This window comes from Schistocerca gregaria, chromosome 9 (genome assembly GCF_023897955.1).
Source record: "Schistocerca gregaria isolate iqSchGreg1 chromosome 9, iqSchGreg1.2, whole genome shotgun sequence".
Classification (NCBI taxonomy): Eukaryota; Metazoa; Arthropoda; class Insecta; order Orthoptera; family Acrididae; genus Schistocerca; species Schistocerca gregaria.
In genome coordinates this window covers 107,807,970-107,821,261 of record NC_064928.1, presented here as the reverse complement: position 1 = coordinate 107,821,261, position 13,292 = coordinate 107,807,970, and the positions used below count along the sequence as shown (strand labels likewise).

Here is a 13,292-nt window from a genome sequence, read left to right as displayed (position 1 = left end):
TCTGTCCCCCATTGAGCATGTTTGGGACTGGATGAAGTGTCGTCTCACGCGGTCTGCACGTCCAGCACGAACGCTGGTCCAACTGAGGCGCCAGGTGGAAATGGCATGGCAAGCCGTTCCACAGGACTACATCCAGCATCTCTACGATCGTCTCAATGGGAGAATAGCAGCCTGCATTGCTGCGAAAGGTGGATATACACTGTACTAGTGCCGACACTGTGCATGCTCTGTTGCCTGTGTGTATGTGCCTGTGGTTCTGTCAGTGTGATCATGTGATGTATCTGACCCCAGGAATGTGTCAATAAAGTATCCCCTTCCTGGGACAATGAATTCGCGGTGTTCTTATTTCTATTTCCAGGAGTGTAGATTTGAGTGCGGCTTTGATTCAAGTAAATATGGTAGGCATTGGGAGTGGTTCTGCACCCTTGGGCTCCCACATCTTTAACCAGTCATCTGCTTGTGTAGGGCTATGGCTAGCAGCTCAGTGGATGGTTACCGGAATGTCAGATCCCTGGGTCAAAGGTGGTGGCAGGTGTTCCCAGCTGCAGTCACAGCTAAATCTTCTTTCTGGTGGCTAGTTATGAGCTCATGAGTGGCCACCACAACATCAAACATCTAATGCCCCCTGTGGCTTGTAATGCCCTCTTTGATCCACCCAAGGCCCCAGCCAATGTGCATGCCCAGACACAGGTACCCAGCATACAGGTGGGTCCTTGATTATGCTAGGCTCACTGCATGGCGCGTGGGTTTGATACCTGCTCCCATGCTATATTTTGGCTGGACTGGCCCCATTAGTGGGGATGGACCAGTGCACGTCCAGGAAGCTGTGGAGTGCTTCCTTTATTGACATCATCAGCAAGACACTGTGTATTTGAGGTTTAACACTAGAACAGCAAAAGAAATTGAAAGACAGCTTTCACCTTTTACTTCAGCAATAACAAATTTACTTTTTAACATTTTTCAACTAAACTTTGTGATTTTTGCTCATTTCTTCTACTTTTGATAACACTGGACTGGAACTGGGTGAATTTTCACAATTTCATGAAAATTTCATGAAGAACACCAAGAACTGGGTTGACACTGTGCCCCACTGCCTATTGCCAATGAAGGTACGAGCATACAGACTAGGTTCCCAGATACGAGTGGCTTGAAGACTTAAGTAACAGAACGTAACCAATATGTTGTCCTCGATGGCAAGTCTTCATCAGAGACATGGGTATTGCCAGAAGTATTCCAGGGAAGTGTGATAGGACTGCTGTTATTTTCTATGTGTATAAATAATTAGGTGTCTGTGTATGTATGGATGGATATGTGTGTGTGTGTGTGCACGCGAGTATATACCTATCCTTTTTTCCCCCTAAGGTAAGTCTTTCCACTCCCGGGATTGGAATGACTCCTTACCCTCTCCCTTAAAACCCACATCCTTTCATCTTTCCTTTTCCTTCCCTCTTTCCTGATGAAGCAGCCGCCGATTGCGAAAGCTCGAAATTCTGTGTGTGTGTTTGTATGTTTTATTCATTGTGCCAATCTACCGGCACTTTCCTGCTTGGTAAGTCTTGGAATCTTTGTCTTTAATATATGTATAAATAATCTGGCAGACAAGGTGGGCTGTAATCTGCAGTAGTTTGCTGATGGTGCTGTGGTGTATGGGAAGATGTCAGAGTTGAGTGATTTAGGAGGATACAAGATGATTTAGATGAAATTTCTAGTTAGTGTGATGAATGGCAGCTAGTTCTAAATGTAGAAAAATATAAATGAATGCAGATGACTAGGAAAGTCTGTAATGTTCAGATACAGCATTAGTAGTGTTCTGCTTGACACAGTCACATCATCTAAATGTCTGGGTGTAATGTTGCAAAGTGATACGAAATAGAATGAGCATGTGAGGATTGTGGTAGGGAAAGGGAATGGTCAACTTAGGCTTATTGGGAGAATCTTGGGAAAGTGTGGTTCATCTGTAGAGGAGACTGCATCCAGGGCACTAGTGCAACCTATTCTTGAGTACTGCTCAAGTATTAGAGATCTGTACCAGGTAGGATTAAAGGAAGGTATCAAAGAAATTGAGAGGTGGGCTCCTAGATTTGTTACTGGTAGGTTCAAACAACATGCAAATGTTATAGAATGCTTTGGGAACTCAAATGGGAATTCCTGCAGGAAATTTGACATCTTGTTTGAGGGACACTGTTGAAAAAATTTAGAGAGCTATCATTTGAAGCTAACTGCAGGGCAATACTATTGAGACCAACAGATATTTCATGTAAGAACCATGGAGATAAGATAAGAGAATGGTCTCTCATTCTTCACTTACTGATACTTCAAGATGTAGTGTGCTGAGAATAATGACATTCTTATTGAAACTTCCTGGGAGATTAAACCTGTGTGCCAGACTGAGACTCAAACTCAGAACCTTTGCCTTCTGCGAGCAAGTGCTCTACCAACTGAGCCACCCAAGGACTACTCACACGCTGTCCTCACAGCTTTAATTCCGCCAGTTCGAGTCTCGGTCTGGCACACAGTTTTAATCTGCCAGGAAGTTTCATATCAGTGCACACTCCGCTGTAGAGGGAAAATTTCATTCTAGACATTCTTATTCTTCTTCACTTGGTAGTCTGTCGATCTGTATTCTGGCTTTTCAGACATTTTTCCCTTGATCTATTTGTAAATGGAACAGGAAACAAAATGATTAGTAGTGATAGAGGGTATTCTTTGTCACTTCCGTATGGTGGCTTGCAGAGTATGTATGTAGATGTAGGTATGGGTACTAGTGATCAAAACTAGAAGAGAAGTGGAAACAATGAATAAAAGTCAACAAGAAATACCCCACTACATGGAAGAACATTCCGTCTTACATTCCACAATTGACTTAAAAAAGACTGATGATCCACAATACATCTTGACAGAGTACCTAGTGTAGAAGGATAAGAATGTATTATTCTTGACATGCTATATCTTGAAGTACCAGTGAGTGAAGAATGAAAGAAGAAACCATAAACCATTACTTTCGACAATGCCAAAAATTCTTCTGTGAAAATTGCTCATTAAATTATTCACAAATATTCAGATATGATTGCTTGGAGGAGATAACCCATGTATATCTTTTACAGTATCCTGCACACGGCAGCAATAACTGCATAGATCATCTGCTTCAAGTAATTACAAATAACATGAAGATGATGTTCGTTCTCCAGCTGGAAAATAAACTCATGAACAGAAAATAATAGAGATCAGTACAGAAGATGAAAAGCCAACTAAACAATGAAGCTGCAGTACAATTGGAAAAACAAAAAAAGCAAAAGAAATGCCAAATTGGAATGTGGAAATGGAGATGGGACAAACAACATATGTGAGAAATGCAAGACTGTGTATGAGAAGTACCAATAATCTGCTCAAAATGAGATTTCAGTGTTTAGAAACAAACAAGCAAAATACAGAAAGAAAAGTTAGGAATCTGTAAAGAAGCTCACGTTTCTCGTTAGGTTGCAATGTCACATATTGAAAATAGTAATCTAAAAATTTTAGAATTTTGATGTAAAACTTTGATTGAAATGTTTACATGACATAAATGTGAATGGAAAAATATACATCTTAACTTAATCAGTTTATGGATTTTTAATGCAAAACTCGTTACAGGCCAAAAGACTCCTTCCCAATGTTCCATTAAACTTGCTAATAATCCACTCGACCCTGGTCAATTGGATTGGTGGGAGGGCATTGGTGGTCATGTGCTCAGTGTTATTTTGGGGACAGAAGGCCTTGAACTGCAGTGACATGAACTACGGACCACTGTCAGACACCAGCATGTGTTGTGCTCCCTCAATTGCAAAAATTGTATAGAGGGCACAGATGGCAGCATGGATGGTCACTGAAGACATTCGTGCCATAAAGGGGATGTTGGAGAGAGCTCCCTCCACCAGCAACCACACAGCTCCTTGAAATGGCCGAGCAAAACAACAAGTACTCTCTACTGTAGATGACATGGGCATGGTCACAGAGAGAAACATTATGATGGGGCTACCTGGTTTAGGGAGCAGGCATGACAAGTGCAGCACACATATCCAGTTTCAACACCAGTACCAACCAAGATACATACGACTAGGCTAATACCTTCATGTGTGTCATTCGCCACCGCAAGACAGGAAGTAGCTGAAGGATGTTGGGTCAAAGTGGGGACACAGTGATGACACAATCTTCTGTGGCCAATGTTAAGATGCTATGTGTGGTGGTGAGCTTGTGTCCCATCACAAAATAGTGATGAAACGATAAGTCTAGCTATTTTGGCAAGTGCACCAGCCACCTTGATGACAAAGTATTGTGTGGAAATGTATCACAGGCTGACCCTGCAGCTACCTTGTGTGCTGCCAGTGGTCATTCATTCAGGTTTTATTGCTCAAGTGCAAAATAAACTGTTTCCTACTGATCAAACTCTGTGCTGGGGCCAATAGGAAGGTGGAAACAGGCATCTGTGTTTCTATGATGAGTGGTGGGCCTAAAGTGGATTTCATAGTTATACCCACTTGATAACAACTGCCACCTCTACAAATGTTGCACTCTTTTTTTCTAGGAGCTTAGGCCTGTGCCCAAAAATATATATTAAAGGTGTATCATCCATTTAACAGGTGGAATTTTCTGCTAAGTACAAATGAAATTTCTTTTCTCCATGAAGTATTGCTAAAGCCTCCTCCTCAATTTGGGGATAGTATCGCTGTGCCACTCTTAATGTTTTGCAGGTGTAGGTGATTGTTCTTTCAGAACCATCCAACAATTTATGAGACAAAATCACCAAATTCCTGTAATGGGATTCATCCACTGTGAGCATCGACCAGAAGCCTGGAGTGTATGGCATCAGGCATTGCATTCTTTGAGAAAATCCTTAAGGCATTGTAAAGCATGCTGAAAGGAAGCTAACCTTGTAAACTGGACACTCTTTCTGCACATCTGATTTAGTTGATGTACAATTTGTGTTGATTTGAGTAGAAACTTTGCATAGTAAGTGATAGTGCCAAGAAAAGCCTATAACTGTTTGAGGTAAGCATGCACTAGCATATTTATTATTGTGTTGATATGGTCAAATGTGAGTGTCATACTTTTGCTTCTGAGGATGTGCTTCACATTTCACACTGGGGTTAAAAATACTGCCACTGTCTAATTGACAATGTAATCCGTTTTCCCAGGGCTGTTTGAAAAGGGATTCAAAATTAATGTGGTGTTCCATGTGTGGCACCTCTGTTACAAAAAAGTCTTCTTGATTGTTAACACGGTGTGAAATACCCTAAATGAATTGCTCTAAGTGTTTTCGGAGTATGGCTGGAGTAACAACTACCTCAAACTACAGACAACTATAGAGGTACAAGCCGAATGGTATATTTATGACCTGTAATTGTTATCCAACAGAAGTTGTAGGTAAGCCTCTTTTAAATCAATTTTTGAATAATGTTGGCTCCTGGTTAGTTTTGTTAACAAATCCTCTCAGGGAGGTGTAGGACAGATATTGATGTCTGACCAAGGCTTCATAGCTACATTAAAAATGCTCCAAGTGCATGAAGACCCATTACATTATTTAATAACAACCATAGGCAACACCCATTGACTAGTTGAGACAAGTGAAATGATGTTCAGTCCATTATGCTGTGAGAGCTTGACCTCAAGAGTGTGTCTAAAAACAAACAGTAGTAGGTAAGACGTACAAAATTTTACTTCCACTGATTGTTTGACAGATATATTCTGACCCATCCATTTAGTATTAAAAAAGGGTTTACTTCACACTGAGGGGGTCATTAAGACCAACAAACCAATTTCTCTCAAAAGGCATCACCAATCTGGATGTCTGTGAGCTTGTCTGAGACTTAGGGCATGAAAAGAAGAAGCTGAGTGAGAATCTGCAACAGGCTGTTGCTTGCAATGGTGACTAACTACTTTTGATAATTTAATTCCATTAGTTAGAGTTTGCTGAGCTTCTGCAGCAACCTTAAAATATTCACCAATCTTAAGAACTTCACTAAAACCAGGATCACACATGGTTAATGCCTTAGTCATGATTTCTTCGTCAGGGGCCAGGTCAGTAGTTGTCAAAATTTTTTGTTCAAAGGCCAATACTGACATTGTGGAGCAGCACCTGGGGTACCAATCTTTCTATTAATTGGTAACCTACATTTATTAGTATATTATGAGCCTGAATAGACTAACTGCAGTAAGGGCTCAGTAAGTTTTCTGTGGGCCACAGCATACCGATTGTTAAAAATCAGCACCATTCAGAACACTTCGTGTTGATTGTGCCCTGTTTGATTGCTGCCACATTCAGTGACCCTAAAGCTGTGACACTGCAACTGCCTGATGAAGTGTTGTTGTGTTGTCTGTGTGATTAATTAATTAATTAATTAATTAAAAACAGTAACCATTCTTACATTTGAATGCAATATGAGACATCATCACAATGGTTTACTAAATGTTTTTAATGTCATTTTTCTTCTGCTCATTTTTTTAGAACATCCTTGATTTCACATTTCTTGCCACAATCCTAAATTTTATTTAAGGATGACTATCTCTATACTGCCCGTTCACAAAACCATGTTAATTCTGTGTAAAAATTTATGCAATAGTAGATGATTGCTACAAGACATGCATGTGCATGCGTTATCAGTACTGCAAGACAAAGAACAAAACATTCCCCTTCCCGCATCCTCTAATCCTGCAGTGGATGCACTACTTACCCCACTCCCAGTGGCCAAATTCGCCAACATAAACTGAAATTAAGCTCCGTTTGAAACATTACTATTTCTGTAAATATGTTTGTTACTGAGTAGGAAAACTACTCTCTTACAAAGCTCTTAATGTTAGTTGACTGTTTGGATTTGGCTGTGAGTTGCTAAAGGGTATGTTATCATAAAATACAACTGAGAACCATGGACCACAAAAATTCTTGATTCAGGCCTCAATTTGATGAAAAATGTGCTAGGCACACAACCACTTTGCAAATAAATGATTTCACATAAGAAACTTTACAATTCTGACAAGTTAAATTGCTCAAGCATGCAAGACACTGCAAGCTGGCAACCATCATACATGAATCTCCATGTTATTTATGATACTGATTACATTTTAGTTTTAGATCACGTGGTTCATTCAAAGATAAATCACTGAGTGGTCACAATTTTCTCACCACTTTTTACAACAGAATATAAGAGCAGAGGACTTAATTTCTTACTGGAAATGGTGTAACCAAGACAATGCAGTTCTTAACATTATTTATTTATTATTAATTCCTTTAACTCATTATGAGGAGCATAGGGCTGCAACAAAGGATTGCCATCTTGTTCTGTCTTCTGCTAGTATCTTCATTTCTTCCCATCCTATTCCTTGCTGATGGCCTTCTGTTTCAACTGACTGTCTCCATGTGATTTTGGGCCTGCCTCGTCTCCGTCGCCCTTGCGGGATCCAGTCAAGTGCTTCTCTCACAATATGTTCATTTGGTCTTATAAGAGTATGTCCTAACCATCTCCACTTCTTCTTTCTGATTTGCTCAATTGGCTTCTGGTTTGTTCTTTCCCAAAGAGTTTCATTAGAGATGACATTTGGCCACCATATCCCAACTGTCTGAGACTCATCATAGCAGGCAAACAGCGCTAGGAATGTAGCCATGTAGCCTTGTTCTGTGTTTCAATGTATTCAATAAAGTGCCAATAAATGATTTTTTTGCTCTAAATTTGGTACTACAAAATTATATAATGCCTTTTATGGGAAAATCAATTCAGAACTTAGAAGTTTCTCTGTGAACAATGGAAAGATGCATGTTGACAGCCAGGGAAGCAAATTAATGGATAAGGTTCAGAGTGGAGTGCAAGAGGTACATATCTCATGAAAAGTACTGGACAACTATTAGTTGACATCAATATGGGGAGTGCCCATCCTCAACCTTTATAATTGGTTGAACACTGCTGGGACACTTTCAATGAGGTGTCTAAATGTTTGTGGAAAAATGGCAGCCCATCTACCACAAAAGCCAAAACCAGAGAAAACAGTGATTTTGGATGCTGGAGGAGGGGGGCTCTGGAGTGGTGTCGATATTCTAACTCATCCCAAAGGTTTTCCATTGGGTTCAGGTCAGGCCTCTGGGCAGACCAGTCCATTTCAGTAATTTTACTGTCCACAAATAACTACTTCATAGATGTCACCTCATGGCACGGTGCACTGTTATTCAGATACAATCATCATCTCTGAACTCTTCCTCTACTGTACTTGGTGCACAATGTTGTAATAGAAGTTCATACTCTTCTGCTTTTACTGTTTTCATAAGTGCAATAAGGGGACCACATTCTAACTATGAAAAACACCTCCATACTGTAACACCAACTCCTCTGTACTTCACTGTTGGTGCAGGCACTGTTCTCCATGCATTCGTCAAACTCAAACCTTTCCATTCAGTTGCTGAATCACTCATATATAGTGACGCACTACCCACCGACATTGCTCCTTACACCACCTCAAATGTTGTTAACCACTAACTATAGAAACAGTGGATTATAAGGAACTGCTCAACTGCTGTACCACCATCCTATGTACCGTTATTATGTTAGCTGGAATGCTGGTAACACTTTGAAACTTGTGAGTGAACCTTTCCACTGATTTTATATGAGGGTAGGAACTTAAATAGTGGCACAGACGATACAAAAGAGTTACATGTTTACACCTGTTACTGTCCTTCAAAGTAGTCACCAGTGTTGTGTAGATCCCATTGACAACAATGTGGAAGGTGTAGCACACCATTAGCAGAGCCTGTTGCATTGATGGCGCAAATGGAGTGGTCTTAAGTTATGGTGATTCTTGTGTACGACTGTGATGGTGTTATCCTAACACATTACGTTCCTCCACAGCAGACCGACAATGCACAATATTACTGTTCGTTTTTGGAGCATCACCTGCGACCAGCTTTGCGAAAGAAGTGGTGACACTTTCTGCGGAACCCACCCATCATTTTGCACAACAATGCGCGGGCACATACAGCGCAAGCTGAGGCTGCTCTGTTCGGTAAATGGGACTGGGAAGTACTGTACCATCCACCGTACTCCCTGGACTTAAGTCCTTGTGACTTTGATTTGATTCCAAAGATGAAGGACCCACTTCATGGCATTTGCTTCAGAACTGTTCCAGAGATTCAACAGGCAGTAGACTGCTCCATTCACACCATCAACAGAACAGACTCTACTAAAGGTATACTACGCCTTCCACATCACTGGCAATGGGTTCTACACAATGCTGGTGACTACTTTGAAAGACAGTAACAGGTGCAAACATGTAACTCTTTTGTATCGGTTGTGAATAAACAGATGCCACTATTTAAGTTCGAACCCTTGTAGATTCTTTACAACCATCCTCCACAATGCTTGACTGTTCCTGTCCGTCAGTACACGAGATCTCCATGGTCTTGATTTAGCCACAGTTGTTATTTCACATTTCCACTTCACAATTAAATCACCAATAATCAACTTGAGCAGCTGCAGAAGGGCTGAAATAATGACTAGACCATATTCACAGTCACTGAGCTCTGCTGTTATGATCCTCTACTGACAACACAACACTCCATGCCTCCTTTTATACTACTACTAGCACTCATTTACTCATTAAATAGATGTGTTCAGATATTTTTGATCAGATAATGTAACAAAAGTAGAAGTGAGGTGGGTGGGACACAGAGCTTTGTAAACAGATAGTCAATGAACCAACGAAGATTCTAGGAGATAAGAATAGACTAAGATGTTGAATTCTGGGAGGAAGGATGAATGACATTGGAAAATTTAAGGAAACAACACACATGCATACATTTAAAGACAGTAAAATCTATTGAAGGCTTTCATCCAGCAGTAGAAAATATATAAAGCAGCCTTCTGTATTGTACTGAGCAGAGCACACTCCAGCCATCCACAGTGCTCTTTGTTTACACTACATTACTGCTTACTGTTGCGTAAATATACTGGCTAATTAAGTGAAGACACGTACTTAAAACTGAGCTGAGACTCTGTTAATAACTTGTACACTGGTCAGCACTGTCTATCAGCACACATCTCATGACTTCTCCCCTTCTCACATACATACCTTTTCTTGGTTGCACTGTACGCTGACCCTTGACCGGGCCTCCGTCCCTTCCGGCTGACAGCGGTGCCTGAGCGCTTCCTCCTCACGCGGTCAGTAAGAATCCTCCACGCCTTTACAGTACTGCCACTGTCTTCACTGCTTGAGGTGTTCACTGCAAATATCAAGTCACCATTACTGCACAACAGTGGAGACAATGCCAAATTAAAATGGAAAAATTACTCTGCTGGCCATTAAAAGTGCACTGCTTTGAAGATGGTGTCCAACAAACTTTGAATTAGCATGGATATCCAAATACACTCATAGAAAAAAATGAAAGATTACCCACAAAGGAAGTATCTGAATGGAATGGATATCGGTAAATGTGATGTACGTGTACATCAGGTGATTATAATTTCAGAAAAATTGTATCATTTATTCAAGAGAAAGAGCTTCACAAATTGATCAAATCATTAACACGTTGCTCCAACTACGACCCTTATGCAAGTGATTATTCTGCTTGATGTTGGTTGACAGAGTTGCTGGATGTCCTCCTGAGTGATATCGTACAAAGTAAGAGCATATGGACTATCAGACGAATTGTGTGATTGGATTGAAGAGTTCCTAGATAACAGAATGCAGCATGTCATTCTCAATGGAGAGAAGTCTTTTGAAGTAAGAGTGATTTCAGGTGTACCGCAGGGGAGTGTCGTAGGACCATTGCAGTTCACAATATACATAAATGACCTTGTGGGTAACATCGAAAGTTCACTGAGGCTTTTTGCGGATGATGCTGTGGTATATCAAGATGCTGTAACAATGGAAAATTGTACTGAAATGCAGGAGGATCTGCAGTGAATTTACGCATGGTGCAGGTAATGGCAATTGAATCTCAATGTAGATAAGTGTAATGTGCTGTGAATACATAGAAAGAAAGATCCCTTATCATTTAGCTACAATACAGCAGGTCAGCAACTGGAAGCAGTTAATTCCGTGAATTATCTGGGAGTAGGCATTAGGAGTGATTTAAAATGGAATGATCATATAAAGTTGATCTTCAGTAAATCAGATGCTAGACTGAGATTCATTGGAAGAATCCTAAGGAAATGCAATCCAAAAACAAAGGAAGTAGGTTACAGTACACTTGTTCACCCACTGCTTGAATAATGCTCAACAGTGTGGGATCCATACCAGATTGGGGTTGATAGAATAGAGAGAGAAGATCCAATGAAGAGCAGCGCGCTACGTTACAGGACCATTTAGTAATTGCAAAAGCATTACGGAGATGATAGATAAACTCCAGTGGAAGACTCTGCAGGAGAGACACTCAGTAGCTCGGTATGGGCTTTTGTTGAAGTTTCGAGAACATACCTTCGCTGAGGAGTCAAGCAGTATATTGCTCCCTCCTATGTATATCTCGCGAAGAGAACATGAGGATAAAGCAGAGAGATTAGAGCCCCCACAGAGGCATACCGACAATCTTTCTTTCCATGAACAATACAAGACTGGAATAGAAGGGAGAATTGATAGCGGTACTCAAGGTACCCTCAGGTGGCTTGCGGAGTATGGATGTAGATGTAGAAGACAAGCAGTGACAACTCTTGCCCTGTGTGGACATTATCTTGCTGAAATGTAAGTCCATGAAGAATTTCTATGAAGGGCAAAGAAATGGGGCGTAGAATATTTTCACTGTACCATTGTGCTATAAGGGTGCAGATGACAACCTAAGAGATCCTGGTATGAAAAGGCACCCCAGACCACCATTCCTGTTTGTCGGGCCAAATGGTGGGTGACAGTCATATTGGTATCCCACCATTCTCGGGGGTGTCTCCAGACATGTCTTTGGTTTGGAATCTAGCTGACTGGAGTAGAATTGTCTTCAGTGATGAGTGCTGCTTCGAATTGAGTACCAATGACCAGTGAAGATGCGCCTGGAGGTGACCCAGACAGCAGTTGAATACCAACGTTACTATTGCCCGATATACGTCATAAAAACCAGGAGTTATGGTCTGGTGTGCCATTTCTTTTCATAGCAGGAGCATTTTGGTTGTAATCTGTGGCACACTTACAGCACAGCAGTATATTTATGATATTCTATGCTCCATTTTGTTGCTCTTTGTGGCGTGTCATCCTTGGCTTACATTTCAGCAAGGTAATGCACACCTGCACATGCTGAGAGTTTCTACTGCTCATCTTCGTGTTTGTTAAAGCTGACACTGGGCAGCAGGGTCACCAGCTCTCTTGCCAATTGATAATGTTTGGAGTAAAATGGGCAGGGCCCTCCAAGCAGCTTGGGATATTGACAATCTAACGTGCCAATTGGATGAAATCTGGCATGACGTATCTCAGACAGACATACAACAAGTACAGGGTGACTATAATTAAAGTTAAACTTTCAAACCACTGTAAAAATAACACCACTGGCCAGAATTGCAACAGAATATTATCAGAGAAGGGGGAGAAAGTACGGTAGAAGAACAATAAATAGTAACAAAATGTAGCAATCATAGTTCATAGTATCATAATTTAGTAGTGGTCGACTACAAATGACAAATGAAGCATACAAAAATGCCTAAGGTGTACGTTTGGTATTAATCAAACTGTATTACTCAGTGTGTGTAACTGTTAGTTACGTAAGCCCATCCACCATGGCAAGGTCATATCACATCAAATGGGATAAATCGATCTTTAATTGTCATGAGGCCAAAAGCCACATAAAAATCATCAGTCAAAATCAAACTGGATCATTAATTTTCATATGGCTGGCATAAAACATGTTCAATATGCTGTCCACAATTTTATGCAAAGAGCTGAAATCGAGAAACAGCACGTTCCACAACTGATTGAAGTGTTTCTGGTGTCACATTCAGAACATGTTGCGCAATGCGTGCCTTCAATACAGCAAAGTTGAAATTGGAACACAACATCTTTTAGACGGCCCCAGAGCCAGAAGTCACATGGATTAGCATTTCCAAAATGGCACTTTAGCAGCTGCTTAACTGGATTTGCAGTACGCGGTGGTGCGCCTTCTTGTATAAAAATGATCCCACCCACACATTCATGCTGTTGGAGAACTGGAATGATGTGGTTGCGCAAAAGACACTGACAGTGCTCACCAGTGATAGTACAGGTAACAGGATCGGAAGCACCTGTCTCTTCGAAAAATATGGCCCTATGATAAAAAGACACCGTAAACCCACACCACACAGTGACCTTTTCAGGATGAACTG

General features: G+C 40.9%; 1 protein-coding gene across 1 annotated transcript in view; it reads right to left on the bottom strand.

Moving 5' to 3' along the window:
• The window catches only part of LOC126291451 (uncharacterized), a 104,547-nt gene that overhangs the window by 42,845 nt on the left and 48,410 nt on the right, over nucleotides 1-13,292 (bottom strand). Inside the window, exon 4 of the mRNA XM_049984964.1 lies at nucleotides 10,087-10,237. Within this exon, the coding sequence (XP_049840921.1) occupies nucleotides 10,087-10,237 (151 nt within the window). The remainder of the gene's footprint in view (nucleotides 1-10,086; nucleotides 10,238-13,292) is intronic.